We start from the raw sequence: 12,351 nt of genomic DNA, 5'->3' as shown, positions 1-12,351 counted from the left end.
TAAGCACTACTTTAAAAGTCCATAATGTTTTAAAATGTATAGCCATACTCTGAATAAGTACTGGCCATGTACTTTTTCATTTCTGATTCTTCAAATATGCATTTTCCTCCTGATTATATATCCTTCATATCCCTCTTGATAAAAACTGTTTTAATCTGTTCCATTTCTGGGCAATTCTCTCAGGTCAACAAATTTCTACTCTGATTTAGATGATCAAAAAGATTTCTTAAATAAAACATAACATAATTTATCTGACTAAAGTTTCCAAAATCTCAATAGTCTCTATTTGTATAGAGATAAGAATGAATTTATAACTAGATTCTTCAAGAGCTAAACAAATGTATTTATTCATTCACTTAACAGTTATTTGGGCACTTAGCACGTATACTATGCTAGACACTCAGAACAAATTGGGGGCAGAAGAGAATGGCAACACAAAGAATCAGAAGCCTAAATTCTTGCCTTGTAGCAGTTTAAAATCTAGCTAAAGAAACAAGATATATATGTACATACAAAAAAAAGCAACATAAAGTAGTCCATAGCAAGTGCCACATGAATGAGAGATAAGCTATAAGAATTCAGAGATGGAAAAAAAATAACTTGTGGTTAGAATTAAGTTCTTTATAAAGTATGTTAAGATTTGAGCTGGTCCTCAAGACTAGGAAGAATGTTCACAGACAGGGATAAGAAAGGTGGGGGCAGGGAGGCAGGAGAAGAAATCAAATCAACAATACCATTGTTACCAGGAAAAGCATAGAAATCTACCATCACCTCATTCCATTCAGAGTCCTCTGATTGCAAATAGTGAGCTGACAGACCAAAGCGCCCATTCCTGGTCACTGTTCTCTGCTCTCATACCAATGTCTTTCAGTCTCATCCTCCCCATTTCCCTTTCCTACTCTATCTTTCCCTTCCACGGTGTTCTGGGGAACCCCCATTCTATGGTTAACAAACTACCTTTTATATTGATGTGTGTCCTCCAAACATACAATAGCTATTTATTTTCTACTGACTTTGTTTATACATGTTGTTTCCTGCCCAGCCTCCAACAGAATATAAGCTCCTTGAAGCCACAGACAGTTTCTTTTTTGTCTTTATCCCCAGGAACTAACACACAATGCCTGGAACACAGAAGGCACTATAAATGATTATTGAATCAACAGGATTAAATAGTTTGAGAACAGACATAGAGATGAGAAAGGGCAAGGTGTGTTCACAGGACATGTTTGCATTTGTTCTCATCTGGTGTATCACCCTCTGACTATGGGAGAAGGTTGTCATAAGGAAATAGTTCAAGATAAGATTGGTAAGGTAGGTTGGAGGCTGAATGTACAGGGCCTCAAAGGCCAGGAAAAGGAGTCTGGGCTTTATCCTAGAGGTTAAAGGGGAGGAAATGACCAGGAGAATAATTTAGTATTTTAAGGAGATTATACCTCAATCTTACAATAGTATGAAAAAAGAATAAGCTAGGAAAAAGTCTAGATGTAGAGAGAACAGTTTGGAGGTTATTATTATAATCTAGGTAAAAGATTACAAGAGTGTATTAATAAACTAGGGTCATAAAAGTGAGAAGGGAAAGGAAAGAATGTATGTAAGAGATATGATGGAGAAATAGAAACTAAATTTAATGAAGTAAAAATTGATTAGTAAAGATGTAGAGAAAATGAAATGGAGACAACATTAAAAGAAAGAGGATGGTAGCTAAAAGAGACAGAAGAGTAAAGACAGAAAGTATGGTTATTGATTCTTAACTACATTAATAATGTGTTAGTCACAATCCACCCTCCCGCCATCAATTTTTTTAGTTGTCATGTAAGTACTTTGGTTAGCATAGCAACATTTGATGCTTCTCTTCATCATTAAATAAAAACTCTGTTTCCTCAAGAAAATCTCTAAAATTTGACTCAACAAAGAATTTTCTAATTGTCTCTAAAACCCATCTATATGTCTCTCATTTGACTTGAATGTGGCATAAATAATCAAAACATTTTCAAATGTTTGGGCAGTAAGTACAGTTTCAAGACTTTATGCTGTTTAGTGTATTAGCCTAGTATCAAACACCCAAACTAAAATTCTGTGTAAGAACACATTCTATTTAGAGTTTACATCATTGTTGTAAGTAGTATTAGTTGGCTCATTAAAATATCCACAGACTTGTTTCAGCATTCTTTACTACTTAATCTGGATCTCTCTTCCTTGACACTAGGTTACACTATAATAACACCACCTGAAATTCACATGGGTCCTTAAGGCTTACAAAGAACTTTTATACATATTATCTCATTTTGTACTTACAATAGAACCATGAAGTAGGAATCAGTTATTTTTACCTCCATTTTACAGATCAGAAAACTGAGACTTAGAGAAATTAAGTGTTTTATCCACAGTTAATAGAACTAGGAAGTATCATAGACAGAATTTACATCCAAGTCTCTCCACTACATAATTCTGCTTCTCATGTTCATGGCCCCTGTGCTTCTGCCCATGCTCTTCTTACCATCTCCTCCCATCTCCCTCCCCCTTCTCTATGCCTATTCAAATTTGACCTTTCTTTTTTAATTTTTAAACATATTTTATTTGTTTCATTAAATATTTCCTAATTGAAAATTTTGAGTTCCAAGTTCTCTCCCTCCCACATGCCCCTTCGAACTCCTTGAGACGGCAAGTAATATATCGATTATACATGTGAAATTATTTATGCAAAACATATTTCCATCTTAGCCATGTTGCAAAACAAAACACACACCAAAGGGAAAAAACAACAGGAAAAATATAGTAAGTATGCTTCAATTTGCACTCCAAATTTCATCAGTTCTCTCTCTGGAGCTTGACAGCATTTTTCATCATGGATCCTTTAGAATTATCCTGGATCACTGTCTTGATCAGAACAGCTAAGTCTTTCACAGTTGATCATCGTTTCAATATTGCTGTTACTGTGTTCAATGTTCTCCTGGTTTCACTTCACTTTGCATCAGTTCACATAAGCCTTCCCAGGTTTTTCTGAAACCATCCTCCTCATCATTTCCTATATCACAACAATACTGTATCACAATCATATGCCACAACTTGTTAAGCCATTTCCCCCAATATCTGATGGGCATCCTATCTTTCCTATCTTTGAGAGTCCTATCTTTCATGGCCCATTTTGGATCTCATCTCTTCCTTGAAGTCCATAAGATCACTCTGCTTTCCTTTCTCTGAATTGCTAAAGAATTTAATGCCTACATTACTCATTTTGGCATTTACCTATTGTACTTAATTAATCACAGAATACTTTGCCATATGGGCAGAGTGCAGGGCCTGAAGTCAGGAAGACTTATCTTCTTAAGTTCAAATCTGGCCCAGACACTTAACTTAGTTATATGACCCTGGGCAAGTCCCTTAATCCTGTTTGCCTCAGTTCTTTATCTGTAAAATGAGCTGGAGAAGGAAAATGGCAAACTACTCCATGATGCATCCCAAAAAAACCCCCCACAAATAGTTGGATACAAAGGGAACAACAGAACAGCCCTGCCTTATATCATTATTTTAATTGCTACTTGAATTTCTATAGGTCCCAACTAGATTATAAGCTTCGTGAGGTCAGGAGATATTTCATACTTCTTTTGGATTCCTACTTCTCTTTTCTCACAGAACTTTTCTGCATGAGTGTTCAAATTGTTGGAACTATTCATAGAATTTGCAAGTCTACATAGTGAACTACCCTGGTCTAATATGGTTCAAAACTTAAGAAAAACATCAAAACACTTGGCCAAACAATGTTTTATTTGATCCAGGAAGAAAACTAACTGAATTTCCTCTCCATGAAAGATGCTAGTAAACAGCTTATACAATTTTTTGGAAGTATATTTGATTTTAGAACTTCTTCCAAAGCATGGAACAAATCTGTTTTTTTAAAAAAAACTTCAATCTCATCAATGTGAAGTATACTATCTTACAAACTGGCATAAATGGAGCCCCATATAACATTAAGTTGAGGGTCCATGTTTCAGTTCTAAGTATTGAATAACAGTGCTATAACTGTCCTTCTGGTACCTTTAATAATAAACTCCTTTTGAGATCACTGAATTCCAAGCTAAGTAGTGTCACAGCTATGCTTCAGTAAACTGTATAGCAAATACTACTTAAATATATATTTTGAGAAGTGTCAACATAAACTGAAAGCACGTATTTTCTTATCAGCAACAGAATTTTTAATGAACCTGTGGGTGCTGTCAATAACTACTCTCAGATGCTTTAGAAATATTAATTTTATAATCACTTCTTCCTTTACTACCTTATTTTATTACTCTAGGTACCACAAAATCAAGAAATTCTTTGAGAAACACATCTTACTTTCCTCAAAGTAAGCAAGATTTTGAGAAACGTCACCTAGTATACTTTGATACTACTAAAAGCATAAACTCTTTTTGCCCTTGCCAGAAAAGGCCTTATTTAACAATAACTTCAATTATGCATTCTAAAACTCATCTTTCTTTTCATGTACTTTATCTTCATGGGTTCTGGCTGTAAAAAAATAAATCAGTGATGTCATCTTTAAGAGTTTTCATTTTATTTCATTCTATAGACTGGTTACATTAGCATCCTTCATGCTCCTCAATCTATATGCCTCTAGTCTGTCATACCCAAAATAAATAGGCACTTGACAGTGTCATTACTATTTTCCAAGTACACAGAAAAAAAGCCCACTTCTTTGGAGAATAACTAAATCAAGGACATCATGTTCCCTTTTTTATGATAAATGTTGATTTTACACTAAAAAGCTAGTCCTTCATTTCAAAAGACTGAATAAGGCAGTACTTAAAAAAGAATTCCAACTGTTTAAATTTAGGGGTACTGAAAAAACTACAATCCAAAAATATTCTGATTGTAGGTCACAAAATTTCATTTGATTGTGAACTGGTTGAAATTTCTTGAGGTTGAAACTTTTACCTCAGGTAGGTAGTTCTTTTAAGAAAGGTAAACTGATACTGATAGCTATGTTCACCATAGAAATACTGCCTCCTTTAACAGAATAAACTATTTCAGTTGTATTAGCACCAATTAAAGATGGTATTGCATATCTGACAAAAAGGTAATGAGATATAACTGATATACGTTTAGTGATATAAGAAATACTGAAACGTCCTCCACCTGGTCTTGCTTCTTTATACATAGGTTTCATCTATTTCTTCTACCCTTTTATACAGGGATTTTTCATAAGTCTGTGTCTGTGTGTTTGGACACAAAATAAAGGCTACCTAAGCAAGAACTATCCTCTCTTACCTTAAGTTGTTGTGTTGTTGTTTTGGAAAGGAAGGTTTGCTCAATTACATGCTGACCTTAGTCCCAACTAGTCTGGGCCTATCCAGCAGTCCTGCTAACCAGTCCTAGCTTGCACTCTAGACTTCCATTTGTTGTCACTCACCCATCTGCTCTCCCCAATTCAAGTGGTAATACTTTCCAGTAGTTTTTTTTCACTTCTTCCTTTCCACATGTTATTTCTTTACTGTTCTGCATTAGCCCTTTCTTTTAGCGTTGTGACCATAACATTCATTGCATGCACATGAAAGCTAGAATAGGCAAAGCCTAAAACAGACTTTGATGGCCCAGGACTACTCTATTTTCTACCCCACTGCTTTAGGCTACCATGTAAAATCTCAATTATTGTGTAAATTACTAGGACCCACAAAATATCTGCGAGTCAATGTACAATAATTTTAAGATCTTCAGGTACAATATTTGTACCAAAGATGAAAAATGAAGAATGGAAATGTTTTTTTCCTACCTACCCATCTGTCATGCAGCTCTACTTGTTTGAAGGACAGTCAGAGATGCTGCTTTTGTTCTACTTGTCCTTTACGTGAGCTGGGAATGAGGATGGTAAGAGGAAAGCTCAGATCAAAAACTCTCTGAAGTATATAACCCAATTGACCACCCTCACTTTCTTGAAGTTCTTCTCTTGGTTTCAATGATTTTCCACCTGCCTCTCTGGCTGTTCTCCTTCTTCTATCTCTTCATAGCTTCCCTTCCTCCTTCTCCTGCTCCTTCCCTCCTCTAAATGTAGATCTCCCTCTGACTCTGTCCTACATCCTCCTCTCCCCTCTTTTTTCATACTCTTACTCACTCTCATGCTTCAGCTATTACTTCTAGATAGATAATTCCTAAATCCATACTTCTAGTGCTAATCTTTTCCCTGACCTCAAGACACACATTTCCCACTACCTACTTGCCACCTCCAACTTCGTGTACAACTAGCAGCTCAAGTTCTACAGGTATAAAACCGAATCCATCATTTAAAAAAAAACAACAACTTGTTCTTCTAATTTTCCCATTTCTGTTAAAAGTAAAACAATTTTCTCAGTCACCCAGATTCAAAAACTCGGTCATCTCTGACCATTTTTTCTCTCTTGCTTATCTCTGCCATCCTTCAACTAACCAGTCCTACAGTTCTTTTAGGAATTTTCCTCCACAGTCTCTCTCCAACCCATTTTCCCCCTCCATTTCTATGGCCATCAACCTCTCTTCATACTCTCTCCAAAGCATCAGCACACTTACAAACTGGCCTCAGTTTTTTCTCCACTCAAATCCATCCTACACATTGTCATCAAATTAATTTTTCTAATGCACAGCTCTATTTAATTACTTCCCTGCTCAAAAACCTTCAATAACCTTCCTTATCAAACAAAGCCCAAACTCCTTGTCATGACATTTAAGGCCTTCCTCAATTCTGCACCAACCTTTGAACTACTCTACCTTTCTGCTCTTATCCCACGTTAGCCCCCTGTGTATGGTACTTTTATACCTTCGCCAAACTAGATTCCACACTATTCTTGATATCATCCTATCTTCTCCCACCTTTCTTTGTACCATTCTTTATGTCTGCAATGTACTATCCCTCTATCTCCACTTAATGAAATCCTACCCTTTTGTCAAGGCTCATCTCAAATGTCACCACTCCCATGACTTGCCTGACAGACATTATGTGTCCCTCCTCTGAATTCTATTAGTATTTTGTTTATTCCTCACCTACAATGTTATAACTGATTTGTATAATAATTGTGTACATGTTTATTTTCCCTTCGTATGCCAAAAGCTTCTTAAGATGGGCCATGTTATGTATCCTTACAGTAATACCCTTGTACATAACTGGAACTCAATAAATGGTTCACTTGAAATGAATACAAAACACATGAAATGATGAGCCCCTCGGTGATAACTAGTACTATCAAGAGATAGTTAAGCAAGCAATACTTCTGTTTTCCTCAAACTTTTAAAACTGTAGATTTAATTTAATTTTGTCATGGCAGGATTAGCAACCAGGCTACAGAGGTGAAGGGACATTACAATATGACAGCACATTAATCCTCTATCCCACCCAAGGCAGAAGCAAAACCAAACAAATAGCAGCTTCCTGGAAATTGAATTTCTGTTATCCAGATGTCAAAGATGTAATACCCCAATTACACAAACTATTGCCAGTGAAGCATGCCAGCAAATATGCAATGTAAATGGGGTGAGCACAGAGCTACAAAACTGCACAGTCAGCATCTGGCTCTGTGAGTGAGTGATAATTAGCACTGTGTGTAGACACTAATAAACATTTATGTCTGAAATTACAACTTTTAGCAATGTTAATAAGGGATATATTGGCAATCTGTAAAATAAAAGGTCTTGAAAAGAATGTCATACATTAAGCAATGGCAGACATTTCCCGTTCTTGCACAATCCTTTTTTTTTTCCTAATTGCAAATGGCCACACTGTTTTGCTCAGAAATTAATCGACATAAGAACCTACCTAAAAAAATGGGTTGTGTCTCTTTGGCCTCTCCATTAACATCATTGCTGAAGCCAGAAACCTTATATATCTCATGGTGATAGTCTAGAAGAGAAACAACCAAAAATTAGAATTCTAATGACATTAAAGATACAAAAAGGCATTGAATACTATTATTACATATAGTATTAAAACTCTACAGTTTAACTTGTAATTATAATTTTGAAAAATCTAATTAACCACAGAATATGAACTCTATAGCAGCACCCAAGAACTTTATCAGTATTTCTGAAACTGTACAAAACAGAAATATTTCACAGATTTTTGAGAACAGCTTTACCTGACCTATGTCAGTTTTCACTGACAAGTTATGTCAACATAAAAGTCCAGATATTTTTCTAAAGCTCATCAGCAAGTAAATTCATAATCAAGAGGGAAAGTGTGCTGTATCCCAGGTCATATAAGTCTTTTACACTTAACTTTACAACTAAATTTGTATAGGTCATATTAATATTAATTCCCAATATTTAGCTACAACACACTTGATTTTAACAGTTAATATTGAAAAATACTGGGAATTAAAAGCAGTCTAAAAGGAAGGCCATATGAAAAATACTAATTTGTTGTTTTAAACAGAGTAGAATTTGAATAAGGAAGCCAGGGTCTCATCTTTCACACAAAGGTATCTTTTGCATTCAGCTACTGCACTTTAATATGCAGTGGCTTATTTTCTGAAAATGCACCTGCACAGTAGAGAAAAGAATCAGACTCAGAATTTGTTAGAAACTTGCTATGTCAGTCCAACTTAAAAATACAGTATTTCACTAGCCTCTCTGTAGAGGCTCATATGGTTTTGATATAGTTCCTACAAATTGGGATCACCTAAATATCTGCCTTAAATGTAAGTTTCTTTTTCCATTCACGCCTTTTGGGGGCCTTGGACATTACAGACCAATATCTACACAACTACTCTCATTTTCAAGATACAGTAATAAGTTATCTGAGGTTAGAAAAACGAAAGTAACATATTATTCTTGTATGGATCAAGCAAAAAAAAAGAAGGCAGGTTTTATATATATACATATATGCATATGTATGTATATATATATGGAGAAACTTTTAAAAGTTCAAGTAACCGAGCAATCGACTCTGTTGAGCAAAGTTATAAAGAATCAAAAAGAACCCAATCTTTTGAATAGGCACAGTGACTGAAAACCCCTCTCACCAAATTCTATCCACTTGTTCAACTATTTAAATCAGTTTACATGGGAAGAAGAAAACATATAATCAAATGAATTTTCAAACAAACTGAAAGTAGGCTTTATTTACTCCACACTAACATTTAGCTTAGCTGGGGTTTAATTAGAAAACACTCTGTTATTTGCAAATAGCCCTCTACTTTTCATTAGTCTATATGATGACTTTTAAAAAATTGCTAAAACAGTTGGTTTGCTCCCACCCCTAATAGCCCATAAAACAGCAGAGGAAAAACAGACTGGTTCTGGGTTTCTGTGTTTGAATTTAAGATTGATTCAAAAAGGCTTAAGGAAAAAAGATGTTCTGAACCCTTAAAATATAAATGTAACATTACACTGAACTAATCACCTGCTTTGAATTTAACAAGACACAAGGTAGTTAACAGATATATCTTACATTTTTGCCCTGGGCTTTAATTCTTCTGTCTTTTCTAAGCCAAATTAGAAAAATTAAGATTCTAAGAAGTAACTCATCCTGAAAAGCATTTCCCCGTCCTACTACCCTCTCCCCTCTAAATAACCTAAACCCAAGCAGCTGAGATATACACTTGTTAAATCATTGAGAGATTTAATGGAATTTTTAAAAATAGATTTTACCAGATGCATAATTCTTTTTAAAACACCTTTTCCTACACCAATCATACCTCCAAACAAGTTAGACAGCAACAATTTTTCCTTGTGCATGATCATTGTTTTTCCTCACAATTGAAAAAAAAAATTAAACACCACAATTTGGGGCGGGGGGGGGGGGCGGGCCGAACTTGGCCGTAAGGGCAGGAATCATTAGTCCAGATTTCTGTACACCACTAAAATGGAATAGCAAACACCTCACTTCCCAAACCTGGTCACAGTAGTTGAATGCACAAGAAGGCTCTCTGCTCCCTAAGTGTCATTGTTTGCTAATTTCCTGATTTGCTTTTTGGGCTGTTTACGTTCAACAACATCCTGCCTCCCCCCCCCCCCCCTTTCACAATACAACTTTATTTTGTGTACAGCGGTCTCGCCGCCAAGCATCAACATTGCCCCCCCCCCATCAAAACGCCCCCGCTTTAGAGCGGGTTCTTTTAAAAAAAAATAAAAATAAAAAACCTTTTTTAAAGATACAGTTACTGACCTGAAAACATACAATTGCATTGACAACAACAGAGGGTGAGGGAAATGACAAGGGAGGGGGCGAGAGAGGCTTGGAGAGCGCCAGCGGCTGGGGGGATGTTTACACCCCGGTAAAGTCCCTTCTCCCGGTCTCTGACACCCACCCGGGAGAAGACCCCTTGCCCGTCCCCACACCTCTCTCTCTCTTTCTCCCTCTCTGTTTTCTCTTCTCTTCTTACCTTGGTTCACCAGTTTAAAGCTTTGGGATTTCCTGCTTCTTTTCCTCTCGGAGAACTCCATGGTGCTCGGGAGAAGGAAGGAGGAAGGGAATGTGGCAGGGGAGAGAGAGAAGGAGAGACAGAGAGGGAGGAACGGGGGGAGGGAGAGGAGGAGGAGGAGGAGGAGGAGGAGGAGGAGGAGGTGGATGAGGAGGCGGCGGCGGCGGCTCTTGTCACCCGGCCTCAGCAGCAGCCGCCAGGAGGACCAAGGTCCGTCTCTCAAATCAGCCGGAATGATAATTGTAAGAATAATTTAAACCAACAAAATAAATCCGGCCCCCCGGGCGCTTTCGGACCCGGGCGTGGGCGGGGCTGGAGGATTCCCCGGGACAAGTTGCCACTTTGCTCTCGCCCCCCAGCCCCGCACCCCTGGCCCCCGGCCCGGAGAAAAGGCGAGGAAGCTGCCGAGCCCGGGCCCCGTCGCCCTCCGCCACAACTTTCGGCTGGGGCCGGACTTGGCCCGGGTCTGGCTCGGGGCTGGCCCCGGGAGCAGAGGGCTGGGAAGGGGGCGGGCAGGCGCCGGGCGCTTTTTCCTGCTCCTTCCCCGCGAGGCGGCGGCGGCGCGAGGGCGGCGATGGGCGGCCGGGGAGGTGGCGGCGGCGGCGGTAGGTCGGGTCGGGCCCGGAGGAGGAGGTGGCGGCTGCTGCGGGGGAGCTGGGGGAGCCGGGTCAGAGGCGCTCGCCACCCCCCCCTGCCCCCCGCCGGGGCGGGCGGAGGGAAGGAGGGGAAGGAGCGGAGGAGGGAGCGCCCGCGCTGCCTGGGACCCCGGTGCCACCTGCTGGGGGGGAGCCGGCCCTCGCACCGGCGCCCCGGGCCGCCCCCCTCCCCGCCTCCGCCATCCCCCTGGGGGCCGAGCTGAGGGAGCCAGCCGAGCCCGCCGGCCGCTCCCCGGGCTCGGCCCCCGGCCGCACGCCATCCCGAGGAGGCGGAGGCCGCGCGAGCAGACGGACCCACGGACTGACCGACGGACTGAGCGGCTTCCCGGGAGCCGCGGCCGCCGCGCGCTCGCGCTCTCGGCCCGCGCTCGCGCCCTCCCCGCTCCCCCCCCCTGCGCGTCGCCGCCGCCCGGTCAGAGCTCGGGGCTCCCTCCCCCCGGCTTTGGAGAGCGCTGCCCAGGTCACCACCACCACCCCCCGCGCCTGGGAGCTCTCTGGGGAGCCTCCCCCCCAGGGGCAGGATCCTTCTTGTTCTTTCTTTTTCCTTCGAGACTCCAAGTCTTGTGGGGTCCTCCCCTCTTATCTACTTCAGTCCCGGGGAGGGTGGTATGCCTTGCCACCCCGAAACCGCCTCCCACTCTCAAATTCCTGAACCAGGGAGCCCCTGTTTTAAGCAGCTGTTAGATGAAAACTCTCCTGTCCACAAATACTTCATATGAAATGAACCAACGCTATTGAGAAGAGCATTGACACTGAGCCCCGAAAATCGACTACAGGTCTCGTAGGGGTGGCCCCGGAATTTAGAGAACACGTGTGGATTGAGGGTCGTCCTGAGAAAACTTGTCATCCCTGAGGGTTCTGCATTCTGTTGCCTCTTTAAGGAAGAAATCCCTAAGGCAAATGCAAAAGACTGGCGAAATGATATCAAAATAAAAGGAATAAACAATAAGCATTTCATTAGACTTATTAAGGGCATCTCTAAGGAGCACAGAGCACATCAAGGACACTGTTTCTTCTTCATAACACCCTCTGGGAGAGAGGGAAAAATAATTGTATGGCTCTTGGGATGTGCAGCACTAGAATGAGAGCCACAACAGTACAGGTGGTTAAGACCACTGGAGGTGGAGTCAAAAAGTCTGTATTCAGATTCCACCTCTGTCCCTTATTCCCAGTGTGATACTGGACAATACAATCTAATAAATCCTATAAATGTTTTTTAAGTGCCTACTACGTGTCAGGCACTGCAGACACAATTCATAAAAAGATAATCCCTGCCCTCAGTGAGCTCACAATCTAAAGAAAAAAGACCATCC

General features: G+C 40.2%; 1 protein-coding gene across 1 annotated transcript in view; it reads right to left on the bottom strand.

Annotated features, from left to right (window-relative positions):
• The window catches only part of BEND7 (BEN domain containing 7), a 138,983-nt gene extending 128,394 nt beyond the window's left edge, over nucleotides 1–10,589 (bottom strand). Inside the window, 2 exon segments of the mRNA XM_020999695.2 lie at nucleotides 7,778–7,861; nucleotides 10,344–10,589. Coding sequence (XP_020855354.2) covers nucleotides 7,778–7,861; nucleotides 10,344–10,404 — 145 coding nt within the window. The 5' untranslated portion in view covers nucleotides 10,405–10,589.
• Nucleotides 10,590–12,351: the final 1,762 nt, after the last annotated feature.

Source organism: Phascolarctos cinereus, unplaced genomic scaffold (assembly GCF_003287225.1).
Source record: "Phascolarctos cinereus isolate Bilbo 61053 unplaced genomic scaffold, phaCin_HiC Scaffold_1;HRSCAF=81, whole genome shotgun sequence".
NCBI classification, from domain to species: Eukaryota; Metazoa; Chordata; class Mammalia; order Diprotodontia; family Phascolarctidae; genus Phascolarctos; species Phascolarctos cinereus.
The sequence above is the reverse complement of the archived record's forward strand: the minus strand, read 5'-3'. Positions and strand labels throughout refer to the sequence as shown.